General features: G+C 43.5%; 1 protein-coding gene across 2 annotated transcripts in view; it reads right to left on the reverse strand.

Annotated features, from left to right (window-relative positions):
• NNT (nicotinamide nucleotide transhydrogenase) overlaps nucleotides 1–16150 on the reverse strand; it is a 77664-nt gene that overhangs the window by 16882 nt on the left and 44632 nt on the right. For both annotated transcript variants that reach the window (XM_060236028.1, XM_060236029.1), the window contains exons 10-19: nucleotides 15456–15609; nucleotides 13390–13551; nucleotides 12604–12714; nucleotides 11535–11680; nucleotides 9723–9918; nucleotides 8667–8900; nucleotides 6901–7061; nucleotides 6073–6252; nucleotides 3255–3414; nucleotides 1733–1814 (exon numbers count right to left, since the gene is read on the reverse strand). In XM_060236028.1, the coding sequence (XP_060092011.1) occupies nucleotides 1733–1814; nucleotides 3255–3414; nucleotides 6073–6252; nucleotides 6901–7061; nucleotides 8667–8900; nucleotides 9723–9918; nucleotides 11535–11680; nucleotides 12604–12714; nucleotides 13390–13551; nucleotides 15456–15609 (1586 nt within the window). The remainder of the gene's footprint in view (nucleotides 1–1732; nucleotides 1815–3254; nucleotides 3415–6072; nucleotides 6253–6900; nucleotides 7062–8666; nucleotides 8901–9722; nucleotides 9919–11534; nucleotides 11681–12603; nucleotides 12715–13389; nucleotides 13552–15455; nucleotides 15610–16150) is intronic.

The raw sequence follows: 16150 nt of genomic DNA on the forward strand, positions 1-16150 counted from the left end.
ACTCTCAGAACAAAACAATCCTATATGGTAGCAGAGTGAAACTGAGTGGTCCCATGACAAAGATTCTGGCAGGCAGGATGCAATCACGAACGTGCACATTTCGCTTTTCAATAAGAGAGGCCCAATGGACTGAGAAAAACCTGGGGGTCAGCACGATGCCACAAAAGGCTTATAGCTCACTGAATGAGCATATACGTCACACATATCAAAGGTCTTAGGTGGGGGGAGCTTCTTTTTCCCCCCATGTGCAAAATCCCCAATATTCCTGCCTGATATTCCTGCTCTCCAGCATGAGAATCTTGATTGTGGTATTATTGCTGAATGCAGGGGTGGAATTCTAGCAGGAATTCCTCTGCATATTAGGCCACACACCCCTAATGCAGCCAATCCTCCAAAAGCTTACAGGGCTCTTTTTTGTAAACTCTTGGAGTATTGGCTACATCAGGGGTGTGTGGCTTAATATGCAAAAGAGCTCCTGCTAGAAATCCACCCCTGGCAGTATGTACTCAGATCTTCCCTTCCCCCCTCCCTGTTCTCTGCATCAGTAATTGCCCTCCCCATAATGGGATGGGTGTGATATTACGTAGCACAACACACAATTGACTGCCCCAGCCCCCAGTGGAACAATAGGCTAAGTGTTCCCAACCCTTTTTGAGTCTGGTAGCACCACTGGAATTGACACAGGGTGGTGGAGGCACCACCATAAAATGGCTGCCATAGAAGGTGGAGCCAATTACACATGCTGCCATAAAATGGCTGCCATGGAAGGTGGAGCCAATTTCACACACACACACACACACACACACAAGCCTAAATGCAGTGAAGAAGAGGAGGAACTTCAAAAATAATACTGGGAAAGAGGAATAAGAGAGAATAAAATCAATGCTGTGCTGCCAGCTGTTGCTGAAAACATAATCTTAATCTGCACAGCCAATCAGATTTTCAGTGTCTTATTGGAAGCCCTGCTGGGCAAAATCCTCATGTGGCCTCACCCACTTTCTAAAAACACTTGGTGGGTACCAGGAATGGTGTCAGCAGATGCCATGGTGCCCAAAACCACCATGCTGAAGTCCCCTGATACATGGGGTAGGGCTCACATTTTGTTTGGAGAGAAGATACAGCTCAGTGGCAGGGTGCACAGCCTGCAGCTGAAAGGTGTCAGATTCAAATTCAAACCTTTCCCATTTGAGCTAGGAAACACCTTTAAGATTTGCTGGAATCAGAGCAGACAGCACAGGGCTACATGGAGTGGGTCAACCGTATAGCTCGTTTATTTTTAAGCATTTACCTTATTTCACAAAGCAAAGAACATCATAGATTTTTAAACTATTGGAAATGACAGAAATTGAGAACAGGAATCACCTGCTTAAAATCTCTAAAATGGCTCCTTGTTCTTAAAAGCTGATATCCATTGTTGCTGTATTGGAATATACAGTCTTAAAACATTTTTGTAGGTTAATACAGCAGGTACCCACTAAAAACCCAGCAGAAGACAACAGCTTTCTAAAAACTCCAACAGGCTTGGCAAACCTCCCTCTGAAGGAAATTCCACAAAAAGGAAATCCACTACTGCTAATGTATATTGACATAATGACATTTCTAGTATATTTCCTGACAGGCATCCCACCGTGTCAGGTCAAAGATACTGATGTAACTATCCCCAGTATGCACAACAAGCAGCCCCAGACAACCTGTTTCCTCACATATCATTTCCTGCCCACTACATGCTTACCTCACATGCTTGCCTTTTTCGGTCAGCATTTTAACCAAGTCAGCAATTGGATACTGTGCTTTTGCAGCACAAAGACCATAACCTGTGGAGGAAAACAAAAGCTGACATGTGCAGAGAGTTTAAACAATGGCTCTCCCTTTCCCAATTCAAAGGATTTGGGATACTGAGAAGTTGGTGGAGGGGAGCAACAAGACCCATTTTTAGACCAGGAAAAAAATCCAGACTATTTAACACCAACACTAACACCTTCCTTAAAATCCAGATTTTATTCTTCAACATGCACTGAAAATAGGAGGGAAAACACATCTACTCTTCCAAAAATCTCAACTGTGAGTGAAACAAGCAAATGATGCAAGGAGATTTGCTAAATGCCATTATGTCATCTGGAATGTGTATATTAACAATTCAGCACCTGTATATCACTTTTAATGTTTGAAGCATTTGTATATTACTATAGCAATCTCTGCTGTAGTACCCAAATGCACCCCTCGTGTCTCTTATCTTGCAAAATGCAACCCAGTCAGGGGGCTGAGGCAAGGAAATTGCAATGAAGTCTGCCATGTGGATGCTCCGTTGCCATTAGAAACGGCTCTGTTTACAGTAGCGACATAAAGTCAGTGTAAAAACAACAGTCAAGTAACAAATTATTATTTAGGGTGAACCCAACGCTTCTTTAGGGTGAATCCAAATTAAAAACAAAGCACTGGTGTGGAAAACCTTCAAAGGAAAAATATACAGCTGAATCCCACATAATGTTTCCAGGCATTCAAGGGTGGAATTGCTTTCACTGATATTCCTTCTCCTACTGCAGACCCCCAGCACGCCTTCATGCTATTTTTGGTGGGAGAACATCCTCCAGAAGAAGCATTTTGGGCTGCGGCAGCAGGCAGGGGAGATGAGAAAGTGTTGCTATGCTGATAACAGTAATTTTTGGTGGGATCCAAGCCATTGGGGACGGGACACTGTAGCAGGGAATAAAGGTAGGAGCCAGCTAGCCACACATTCTGCAGAGATTATTTTCCTCAGGGGTGGAATTCTAGCAGGAGCTCCTTTGCATATTAGGCCACACCCCCTGATGTAGCCAATCTTCCAAGAGCTTACAAAAAAGAGGCTACATCAGGGTTGTGTGGCCTAATATGCAAAGAAGCTTCTGCTAGAATTCTACCCCTGATTTTCCTTCCTATTTGCACCTCCACATTTGCAATGAAGTACTCCACCTTACAAAGTAACTAGTTCTTAATTTACAAATACTAAGCATAGCACAGAATGCAACTCTTTTGGCACAGAGGGCACAAGCAATGTTTTAATAGCTGTTTTTTTGTGTGTCTTAGTATTTTAACTCTGGCTTCAATTTTTGTAATGTGTATTTAAGGGGTTGATTTTAATGGTTTTAAAATGTGTTTTTTGTCATGTACATTTTAAATTGTTTGCGCCTCAGTGGCCTTTGTGGTGGCAGAAAAGCAGGATATAAATTTTGCAGATAAATTTTGTAGATAAATGGTACGCCCTGCACCCATCGTACCTGGGGTGATGATGATGTTATTGGCTTCCTTGATCATGTCGACTGCACTGTCCACATTCACTTCCGTGTGCGTGCCAGAGATTTCCATTGGCTTCCCGCCAGCCGTTGAAGTTGTGCCATATCCACCCAGAATCACATTAGCAAGGGAACGGTTCATAGCCTGAGGAATCACACACAAAACAATAAAACTGGATTTATTTAAAAACAAAAAAAGTCAATTAGAAAATAACCTAACATAACGGATACAGTTCCACAAAGGAAGACGTCGGCTGTGTTTTAAGCATTTTCTCATGGGATTCCCCCATTCGCTCCCAGTTTGGGTTCTACTATAGCGTTTCAGCTTCAAGAGGACACAATTACACAATACACAAACATATCACTGGAATATATGAAAAGAGAACATGGCAAAAAGACTTGGGGGGGAGAGAATGATGAACTGGAAAGGACACCATGCCAGCTGCTAATGTTTGGCACTTATTCTTTGTTGCCTTCCCCCTCCCCCTCCTTTAAAAACAGAGGTAAGGATTGTTGCAAAGACAATCAGTATAACAATCCCTATGAGAAGTCTCAGAGAGTGTCTCCTAACCACTTATTTGTGCACACTTGCTGCCACCCAGTGGACATCCAAAACTTACACCCTGAATCAAAGATTCAGGTGGGGTAGCTGTGTTAATCTGGAGCAACAGAACAAAGTTTGAGTCGAACAAAGTTTAATTTTGGATATAAAGTTTAATTCTGGGTATAAGCTTTTGTATGCATCTGAAGAGGTGTGCATGCATACAAAAGCTTAAACCCAGAATTAAACTCTGTTGTTCTTAAAGGCGCCACTGGACACTTTACTCTGCATCAAAATCATTTTCTAAAAAATTATGAATTATAAACCGAGCCAATTTAAGTGAACATACTCTCAAAATAATGTACTTTGGGAGCTTACACAGCATCACCCCAGTTAAAACCAGGAGCCTTGGTAGGAAACTTGTAGTTTCCCCACCTCGTTTCAATTTTAACGTTTTAACCTTCTTCTAAGAAGTGAATGAAGAAGTTGTTGCAGCAACATTAACAAGCTGGTCTGATGTGTCTATCAGCTGATAAACAGCCTCAAAAGGTAAGCATTTAAATTATGGCACATGAAAAGAGATTTTCTAAAAATGGATCCTGGTCAGTTACCTGACACTGTCATGCCATTTGTGTCTGACACCACTATGTGACTTTGAGAGCCACTGTGCTGTAGAATTGGACTCAAGCAGAGCTTTTTCTGTAGCAGGAACTCCTTCGCATATTAGGCCACACACCCCTGATGTAGCCAATCCTCCTGGAGCTTGCAGTAGGCCCTGTACTAAGAGCCCTGAAAACTCTTGGAAGACTGGCTACATCAGGGGTGTGTGGCCTAAGATGCAAAGGAGTTCCTGCTACAGAAAAAGCCCTGGACCCAAGATTTGAATCCCCACTGTGCCATGGTAGCTTGCTGGGTGACTGAGCCAGCCACACACACACACAGCCTATCCCACCTCACAGGGTTGTTGCGAGGACAAAATGGAGAAGAGATGAACAATGTACACTGTTCAGGTCCCCACTTTGCCTTTGGGGGAAGGGGGTCATGAGGTAGCACCCCCTATCAAATTTGTGGCACCCCACCCCAAGCTCCCCATTTAAATTTATCCCCTATAAAGGATTTGATAGGAGCTGTATAACCAGTGAGGAGGCTTAAGATTCAGCAACCAATCAGGGGCAGCTTTAAGTAAAGTATAAATGAAGCAAATAAATTTCACCTGAACCCAGAGGGAAAACCCTCAGTAACTCAATTCATCTCATGTTGGGTCTTCCTCTTTTCTGCCTTTGACTTTTCCTAGCATTACCGTCTTTTCCAGTGACTCTTGTCTCCACAAGTGACCAAAGCACATTAGCCTCTGTTCAGTTTCAGCTTTGAGGCAGAACCCATGCCCGAATTGATCCAGAATCCACTCACCTGTTCCCTTGGCCATCTATGGTATTTACTGCATGCACTTAGAACAGAGATCCTTGAATACCATGAAACAGGGGACCCACTTCTAATTCTGCTTTTTGAGACCCCCTTGCAAAGTGACTTTTTGCTATTTTCCTCCTCCTCCACACCAAATGCAAGAATCTGACATCACTGAACACAGAATAAGAACATATTTAGTTTTCCCCCATTTTGTGTCCTATTGCATCACACAGCAACAGGCTTATTTTGGGGCCACTTCACATATCGTGCAGAGGGTAAACCTAGATTTACCATTGAGCATCCTAGCCCAGCTCACCCTGAACATTTTCTTCTGATCTCTCAGCTCAGCTGAGAGAGAACCAAAGTCCATTGTGGCATCTCCATCTTATCTCGAGAACCACTGATTTAAAAGAGTCATTCCTTGGTATTGCCAACATTTTCATTTCCCCTCTTCCTCCATTTTGTTGGCACAAGCTCAGACATTCAATTTCATTGCATTCTGCATTACACCCATCAAAGGAAGGCAAGGGGAGTGGAAAGGCGTCAACAGAACAGGCCCGCTGTTACTAAAGACAGCAGCTCAAGCGGTAAAGGGACAGAAGGCTGACTTCAATAAAAGTTTTTCTAAAAAGAATATGCATCCTGCCTTTTGGCCAAAGTGGTTCACAACCAAAACAGACAACTCTACTTTAAAACGTAAAGCTTGCGAGCAGAAATTTGGTGGAAGAAATGTTTTTTTTTAAAAAAAACATAAGTAACAAAACACAGACATAAAAGCCTTCTACCCCACATGAATAAACAGAAGACTCAAACATGAAAAAGAGGGGGAAGGGCACACTGGGATGGTCTTCTTACCACACACATGATGTATGAGAGGATAGCACCAGAGGAACCAATCAGAGCACCCACAATCGTCAGCAAGTTGTTGTTCAGCAGGAATCCTTCGGCACACAGTGCCCATCCAGAATAGCTGTTCAGTACAGTAATGACAACTGGCATGTCTGCCCCTCCTATGGCTGCTGTCAGAGTTACACCCTAAATAATGGAAAGGAGAGAGACACTGAAAGAGACATCTGCCAGCTGTGTTTCTTTTGCACATGAAAAGGCCTTTTCATTTTCTTTTTTAGAAGAAGAGAAACCTGGATTTATACCCCACCCTTCACTATACAAAGGCGTCTCAGAGCAGCTTACAATCTCCTTCTCCTCACAACAGACACCCTATGAGGTACGCAGTGCTGAGAGTGCTCTCCCAGAATTGCTCTTGTGCAGAATAGCTCTGAGAGAGTCATGACTGACCCAAGGTCACTCCAGCAGGTGCATGTGAAGGAGTGAGGAATCAAGCCCAGTTCTCCCAGATAAGAATCTGCATACTTAACTACTGGCTCTCTACACCAAACTTTTAAAGTGGATAGGACAGATTATCAGTTTGCTAAATGTACTACCTTGTCATTTCATTATCTTCTACTGATATAATGCCATTTTTCTTCATTATATCCGCGGGGGGGGGGGGTTGTAGCAGGAACTCCTTTGCATATTAGGCCAGACACCCCTGATGTAGCCAATCCTCCAAGAGCTTACAGTAGGCCCTGTATCCAGCATGCCGAACACTAATATGTAGTGACCTGCATCCATAATTACAGTTCATCTTTTTTTTTTGCTATTGCCACACATACACATACTTACCATGACAGCAGACAGAGCTGACACAGACCCTAAACAAGTCAGCCCTGTAGTGTAACTCGGATCCATCATGTAGGGAACTATGCCACCTATGCTTGCTGCTAGCAAACCAGCATTCATTAAGTGCCGACCCGGCAAGAGGAGTGGGGCGGAATTCAGGATACCTTCAAATGTAAAAGACACGCTGTTCAAGCTCTAGAAACAACCCACGAAAGAGAAATTAAGCAAGGGAGGGGGAGAGAGGAAATTAGGCCTCTTCTCCATCTCAATCTGGTCACTTACTGGTCCAGCTCTAACCTGACTGCTACTCCAACCATCACCTCATTCTTTATGGGATGCGTAACCAGGGAATGCAGGCTGTATCTTGGTGAGCTCAATGTGGTTTCCCTGGATTACCTCAGAGATGTTTCCTGAAGTGAAGTCCTTCCCACCAGGGCATTATTTCATCAGCTCTTAACTGCCTAAAGATTTAGAGAGAGGAAGTTTTCCCTCACAACACAAGGCCCACAAATTTACTCGTGTTAAAATGAAAGCTGGGGTTACACAGAATTTTTCCTTATGTATGTCTGTGTGTGTTAGGCACCCTCAAATCACTTCTGACTTATGGCAACCCTCCAAAACATCTTATCATTAACAACCTTGCTCAGGTCTTGGAGACTTAGGGCCACGGCTTCCTTTATAGAGTCAACCCATCTCATGTTGGGTCTCTGCTGCCTTCAACTTTTCCCTAGCATTATTGCCTTTTCCGGTGAGTCTTGTCTTCTCATAATGTGACCAGTTTAATCATTTTGCATATTAGGATATGAATTCTGCAAATGCTATCATAGCCCTTCAGTTGAATTGATTTGAATGAGAAAGGGTTTTGTTTGACTCAAAGGCAAACATACTACAAACAAGCCCTCAATGAGGGGCCAGGGCTCAGATCCATGCAAAAAGTCCCAAACTTGGCCCCAGATATAACAGTACCTTAATAAAATAAAATCCCTGGCCAAGACGGTGGAAAAGATCTCAGGTTGCAGGTGCTGGGAAAGCCCCTGCAAAAGCTGCTGTCAACTGGAGTAGACAATACCAGGAAAAATGGTCTAGCCTATCAAGTAGCTTCATATGTCCTTAGCTTAGCTCCCACTGAAATGTGTGTCCGGGTTACACCAAAGCTGAACAGTTTCATGAACAAACTCTTCCCCACAAAAGATATAATTTGCTTAGAAAACTGGCAGCCAGAGAGAAGAATTCTAGCTTAGCCTGCTCCTCAACTCACTAATTTTGTTGGACCAGAAGAATGTGCACATGCAAATATTGAAGTGTGTGTTGATACACTTTTGCAGTACTACAGCACTGATACAAGTTTACCACCTCAGTGAGAGCTAAAGAAAGAAGACCGCAGATTTATACCCCATCCTTCTCCCTGAATCAGAGTCTCAGAGCAGCTTACAATTTACTTTATCTTCTTCCCCCACAACAGACACCCTGTGAGGTAGGTGGAGCTGAGAGAGCTCTCTCAGAAGCTGCCCTTTCAAGGACAACTCCTGTGAGAGCTATGGCTGACCCAAGGCCATTCCAGCAGTTGCAAGTGGAGGAATGGGGAATCAAACCTGGTTCTGCCAGATAAGAGTCAGCACACTTAACCACTACCAAACTGGCAAAACGAAAATTTTGTAGAAGCATGTATACATATACACGGGGTAAAGGCTGACAGAGGTGATCAAGACCTGATAAAGAGCATGAGTTAGCCCCCCACTCCCACCCCAAGGTAAGAAAACACATATTACCCTGTAGCTTTCCATAAGCAACAAGAGAACCGCTGAAGGTTACACCTCCAATATACGTGCCAAGATAAGCAACAATCTTGGTGAGGTTTGCTGCTTCGTTGGTAGCAAAGTGGGGGTATTCAATCATGTACTCCGCTACGCAGGTAAGGACTGCAGCTAGGCCCACCAAGCTATGAAAAGCAGCCACTAATTGAGGTAAGTCTGAAATCTGGATACGTTTAGCGATCGTCAGGCCTGTGAAGAAAAAATGGAGCAAAATATTACATGCAGGTCAGTATGACATTCCTTTGTTTGTTCCTCTAAATAGAGATATAGCTATTGTTTAAGTATACCAAGATCCTGAACAGCACAAGGTTGATCTTCACATCAGACTAGAGGGAAGCAAAAAAATTGAAGTTACAGACACAGCACCACATTAGCGAACTGCTTACTATAATCTGATTTGGTTTAGCAAATTATACCTGCCAGGGAACTCTGAAATAGATCAAGAGACAGGTGAAAATACCTTTCACTCATTTCACTTCCATTCCCTCAGATCTCTTTGGCTTCTAGTTGATTTTGTTGAGAAGGTCAGACAGGATCACAGGAACAACAGCATGTGAGGGGGCGGGGGGAGATCAGGTTTCTGACGTGGGGGCACAGGACCAGCTCATGAGCATTAAGGGCAGAGTGGCTGAAGAATGAGGATAAACTGTCAAATTTTGAAGGAATGCACGTGGGGGAATTTTTAAAGGTATAAAGGCATCCAAGACAAGGTGGGAAGCTGAACGATCACTACAGCATAGCCATGACATACAGAACTTCCACAATGCACTCAATCTCTGTGAGACAGAGAACAAACTGGATATTTTAGCACTTTCTGCACACAGGGAACGGTTAATAATGGACAAGGCTGAAATGTTGACTGTAGCCACGTGAGCAGTAAACACAGTGATTCAAAGTCAATGCAGAGTCAGTGTACCTTAAGAAACTGGGAAAAGCTTATCAACTGAAGGAACCAAACTGGCCCTCAAGTTTCTACGCCAAGATGTTTGTACTTACACGCTCAACACTTACCTATAGTGCCACCGACAGCCATTGCGCCTGACATCTGAGCCAGCAATTCAGGAGACGGCTTCAGGCCTCCCAGGGTAGCAGCCAAGCCTCCAGCCACGCCTATCATGCCCAATGCATTGCCAAGTCGAGCTGTTCCTTGAGTGGACAGCCCAGCTAGGGCACCGACGCAGCACAAACCTGAACCCAGGTACATCATCTGGTTAAAAAGATGAAAGAGAAAATGTCTATAGTTTAGCCATATTGCAAACAGCACTCACATTTTAGGTCAAGAAGCACATTTTGTACAAAGACATGTTTTTAAAGTAACAGTCCATAAGAAAAGCCATGTTGGATCAGGCCAATGGCCCATCCAGTCCAACACTCTGTGTCACACAGTGGCAAAAAAAAAATTATATATTTATATACACACACATATACACACACTGTGGCTAATAGCCACTGATGGACATCTGCTCCATATGTTTATCTAACTCCCCCTTGAAGCTGTCTATGCTTGTAGCCGCCACTACCTCCTGTGGCAGTGAATTCCACATGTTAATCACCCTTTGGGTGAAGAAGTACTTCCTTTTATCCGTTTTAACCTGACTGAATGCCCACGAGTTCTTGTATTGTGAGAAAGGGAGAAAAGTACTTCTTTCTCTACTTTCTCCATCCCATGCATTATTTTGTAAACCTCTATCATGTCACCCCGCAGTCGACGTTTCTCCAAGCTAAAGAGCCCCAAGCGTTTTAACCTTTCTTCATAGGGAAAGTGTTCCAACCCTTTAATCATTCTAACTGCCCTTTTCTGCACTTTTTCCAGTGCTATAATATCCTTTTTGAGGTGCGGTGACCCAAATTGCACACAGTATTCCAAATGAGACCGCACCATCAATTTATACAGGGGCATTATGATACTGGCTGATTTGTTTTCAATTCCCTTCCTAATAATTCCCAGCATGGCGCTGGCCTTTTTTATTGCAATCGCAAGATTAATTGCTGCACCAGTTGGATAGAGGACTGCTACCTCAAGAATCATGTCAAGCTTCAGTTTGGTACAACCTGGATCGGAGAATACAAGAAACAGCAGGAGTTGGTACTTTTCTTTCAGCATCTTAGATTGGACTGTTACTTTAAGGATTGATTTATGGACTTTGAATTTGTATTAAGTGTTATGTATTTGGAAGAAATCTCTAGAATATAATGAGTATGTAAATTTTTGCAGTATGATTATTTGGAATGCTTTATATGCAGTGATTATTCTAAAGTTCTTCCAGAACTGGCAACATACCTGCAACACAATATACCAATCCTAGATAATCCAACGCTGAACAGCCTAATTTCGTTGCTCTCTTTTGTTGAGAACAATGACAATAAATTTATCTATCTATTTATCTATCTATCTACACTAGTGATCTTCAGCTGACAGATTAGGACACTCAGATGGGTTTTAACAGACCCCTCTGCTGGGTCACAGGTACCCTCCAAGCTTCCATTTTTGATTTGAAGACCTCCACTGCTAGTATGCCTACACAGAGGGGAAGGGTACCTTGCATCCTGCCTCTTTCAGTGCACACAAAGAAGCAGCAGGATGGCAAAGCAATGTCATTCAGTGGTACAGAAGTTTCCCTTTTAGAATAAGCAGGGACAATGCTTATTCTAACAAGTTTATGGACAATAACTTCCTGTCACATGCAACCACCTGGGGGTCAAGTTGGGTCCCAGGTCTGTCTATACTTTGGATTCCTTGCTTTGTAAAGATTCTGTAAATGTGTGTACTTTTATACATGGCAGGGAAACAGGATGATAGAATCTTGAGGGATCTTTTTTTACCTGTTCAACATTATACCCGCTTTGGAGAGCTGCTCCATACCCTCCTACAAATGCGCCAGCAGGCAACAGATATAAATAATGGTACTCCGGAGGGTCGGTGGGACGCTTGAACATATCCAGCATCCTCTGTGTGACCAGGAAGCCACCTTTCCAATGAGGAAGAAAAACAAAGTTATTGTATCTTGAAACCCAGCTGGTGAGATTATCGCTATCATTGAAGTATATACAGAGAACAAGTGGCTTACAATGAAGGCGAGTAATGAGACTCTTATCTTGAGAGCTCTCATACCACTGAGCAACTACAGATGTTGGGGCGGGAGGGAAGAACTAGAAAAAGACTAAATACGAGGGGTCTTTAGACACATGTAACGTCATGCTGACAGGACAGATTGGAAAAGTGCTGCACATCCCAAAAGGCTCTTGAGGCACTTCAGGGTTCTCCAACATGGTACCTGCTGTCACCATGGTATTGTGCCCACTGAGTTTTTCAGAAAGTAGGTGGGGCTTGTTATTGACTGTTTTAATTCAAATTAAAGGGATTTCCACTGGTAAGGAGGACTGGGCTTTCCTTAAGTCAATGTGTGGCTTCATCCCCACTTCAGGCTACCCATCTTTCCAGGAAGTGTGAAGGAGAGGTAATTTGTTCGGATCTACTGCCTGAGGGAGCCATTTTTTTCAGGCGGTGCTCACCACCACCCCTCAAAATTTCAAATGCTCCTGCAGGCTCCAAAAATGGTTAGTGATCCCTGCTAAACTTTATACCTCAGGCACTAGCTTGGGTAACACTGCTGAGGGCAAGCCAGGGCCAACAACAGCAAAAAATTCCCCACTATAATGGCAATCCACAGTATGTTCTCGATGCATACTGAATCCTGAATATATTGCCCAAGTGGGGACCAAGGGTGGGGAGAGAGACTGACCACACTAAACATTACTCTTCTGGAGGAAGGCATCTCTCTCTCACACACACACACACACACACACACTTAAATCTGCCATTACAGATTACTACACCCATGTTTTGGTTCCTCTCCACGAAGAGAAGCTCAACAAGAAAGCCAAGCAGTACCTGCAATGTTCACGGAAGACACAAATGCAGCAAGAGTAGCAAGGCTTTGAGGCGTATTTTCAGGAAGGTATTTCCCCCCCATCAGTGCCAATCCACCAACAGCAGTCAACCCTGTTTATTAAAAAGAAAAAAGACGATGACAATGGATTTGCATCCCACACTCCACTCTGAATCTCAGAGCAGCTCACAATCTCCTTTACCTCCACACCCCCACAACAAACACCTTGTGAGGTAGGTGGGGCTGAGAGAGCTATCCCAGAAGCTGTCCTTTCAAGGACAGCCCTGCGAGAGCTATGGCTGACCCAAGGCTATTCCAGCAGCTGCAAGTGGAGGAGTGGGGAATCAAACCCACACACTTAACAACTACACCAAACAGATATTAGCACTGAAGTAAGAAGACATGTTGTTGCTGGCTGTGGCATACAAACCCAATTCAAGGACTGACACACAACTCACAATAACTATCACTAGATCAGGCCCCCAAATATTAACTATTATACCTATTTTTATACAAGTTACTTTTTTCATTTAAAAAATCCAAACAATTTACAGAATGTAAGCAAACACTACTAATGTTTAGACTCTTAGTCTAAGGATCCCTAGGGCACCAAGGGATTGTCTGCTGAAACAAGATACCTGTTTCTAAACACTGTGTCTCACTCTGATATTAGGTTTTTAACATTTAGGTGCATTTGCTGAAAACACTGTAAGGTGCGAATCAGCCCAGAATGACAATGTCAGACAGAAAACGTCAATGCCTGAAAACATGAGCAGCCGCTGCCTTACCTGAGATGGCATTGGTCACAGACATGAGAGGAGAGTGGAGCGCAGGGGTCACGCCCCACACAGTGTGGTACCCGACGATCCCAGCCAAGCCAAACGTGGTCACAATCTGAGTGAAAGCGTAATTGGGAGCAGCAATGCCCAACCCAAGCATAGTGCCAAGACCTGCAAGGCAATGCTGCCATTAAAGTCTTGGAGGATGCATGACTTTAGATTTAAACAGAGACACCCACGATTTATCTTCCTATATATCTCACCTTTCTTCAACCATGGCATTCAAAGTGGATTCCCAGGAGATCTTCCCAGAGACCTCCTCAGGTGCTGACCTATATTTCATCTCAGCAACACTCACTAGACCCTTTTCTGCATATGCAATAACAGTATGAAGATTAACTTGTAACAGTCTTCAAATTGATAATAGTATCAAATGAAACAGCTTTATGCTTTCACTACTGTGGTACCCATTTTGTGAAATGCCACACCTAAAGAGGTCAGAAGGGCTTCCATACACCTATCATCCTTCGAATTATGCAAAAGGAGTTGTTCAGGGAAGTTTTCTTTATGAAGGTAATAGGACTATAACAGAATAGTTCAGGAAGGTGCTCTTTAGAACTGGGAATTACACCATAGTGGATAGGACAGATTATCAGTTTGCTAAACGTACTACCTTGTCATTTAATTATCTTCTACTGACATAATGCCATTTTTCTTCATTATATCCAGGGTGGCTTTTGGTAGCAGGAACTCTTTTGCATATTAGGCCACACACCCCTGATGCAGCTAATCCTCCAAGAGCTTACAGGGCTCTTAGTACATGGCCTACTGTAAACTCCGGTAGGATTGGCTACATCAGGGTGTGCGTGTGGTCTAATATGCAAAGGAGTCCTGCTACAAAAATAGCCCTGATTATATCCAACATGTTACACTCATTCAGATTTTAATAATCCCAGTCCTAGTACACTTCTCATTCAAATGCCTGTGATGGCCACCGGCACAGACAGCTTTAAAGGGGGATCGACAGATTATCTGAGGACAGGTCTATTAGTGGCAACTAGTCATAGCAACTAAAGGGAATTTCCACATTTAAGGCAGTAAATCTCTGAATCCCAGAGCCAGAAGGCAACATCAGGGGAAGTCCTCAGCTTCTATGCCCTGTCGTTGAACCTCCAGAGGAACTGGTTGGTCACTGTGAGACAGGATACTGGAACAGATGGACCACTGGTCTGATCCAGCAGGGCTCTTTTTATGTTCTTGTGATGTCTCTTCATACTGACTGAACTCATCTACACTATACTTACTAAATATCTCTTTGTCTGGATTACCATTAATTTGCTCTGAGTAATGCACTTTAAGTCTCAGTGAAGAAGGGAGTCTAAATACATTAAATGTTAATAATTTCCTCTTGATTGCAATCTAGCAATGGCCCTTTTTTCATCCTCTGGTACATAGACTTCAGCACACATTTATTTATTTACTTCATTTATACCTCACCTGTCTCCCAAATGGAGACCTAAAGCAGCTTATATCATTCTCCTCTCCTCCATTCTATTTGGTTATGCTAACCACTACACCACATTGACTCTATGCCACATAACAGAAACACCCTACATCGTATGTAAAGCAAAGGCCCCTATGCATGTATATACATATTAAAACGAATGCGATGCAATCAGAAAATTCCCCCGGCCCTTACAGTTTGTGCAACATATTCCAGAAGACGACTGCAGATTTATACCCTGCCCTTCTCTCTGAATCAGAGACTCAGAGCAGCTTACAATCTCCTATATCTTTCCCCACCACAACAGACACCCTATGAGGTGCGTGGGGCTGAGAGAAAGCTCTCACAGCAGCTGCCCTTTCAAGGACAACTCTGCAAGAGCTATGGCTGACTGAAGCCCATTCCAGCAGCTGCAAGTAGAGGAGTGGGGAATCAAACCCAGTTCTCCCAGATAAGGGTCTGCACACTTAATCTCTACACCAAACTGACTTCCCTGCTTATTTGACTTGCCATCATGAGAGACCTGGAGTGTTTGGGGCACAAGGTCTACAGAAGGCACCTGGCTTCTCACCTGCAGTGTACATGGATGCAGAAGTCAAGGTTTTCTGGAAAGGTGTAACAGCAGCTGCTTTTTCTGCTTCCAGCTCTGCCACTGTCTTCCGTTTCACAGGCGCTGCCTCAGGCATCTTCTTTGGAGGTGGTGCTGGGAAAATCACCTTTCCATCCTGCAAAGAAGCAGATATGGGGTCACCCAAGATTGCTTACAGCAATCAGCAACAGATGGCCCGTGGGCCAAATCAGGACCCTCCCAGGAATATCAAGCCCAGGAAACATGCTATTTAAAATGTCCCAGCAAACCCCAAGGAAGGGGATAACAAACTCTAAAAATTCTGTTTTCGTTGAAGATGCTTTTTGTTTTCTCCTTCCCCCCCCCCCTTCTGTTTTGGTTTGGAATAGTGTCAATGTCAGATTTACTTTTAAGTGCGGGGAAGATAAACTCAATATGGAAATGATAATTTTGAACTTGCTGATGTAGGTAAAGAGTGCATGTTTGCATGCCTCTCAAGGGCTGGAGGGTGATGGAGCAAAGGAAGTGACCAGAATCCATTCAGTCCATTTGCCTTGCTGCCAGGAGGAAGGGAGAAAGAACAGCTTCTGGGAGATGAGGAGAGAGACTGGAATATTAAGGATAATTTTTGCATCAGCAATACCTGGAAAGAAGCCGTTCTTCCTATCTCATCAAATAGGACTTAGCCCAGAGCAGAC

This window comes from Heteronotia binoei, chromosome 4 (assembly GCF_032191835.1).
Source record: "Heteronotia binoei isolate CCM8104 ecotype False Entrance Well chromosome 4, APGP_CSIRO_Hbin_v1, whole genome shotgun sequence".
Lineage (NCBI taxonomy): Eukaryota > Metazoa > Chordata > Lepidosauria > Squamata > Gekkonidae > Heteronotia > Heteronotia binoei.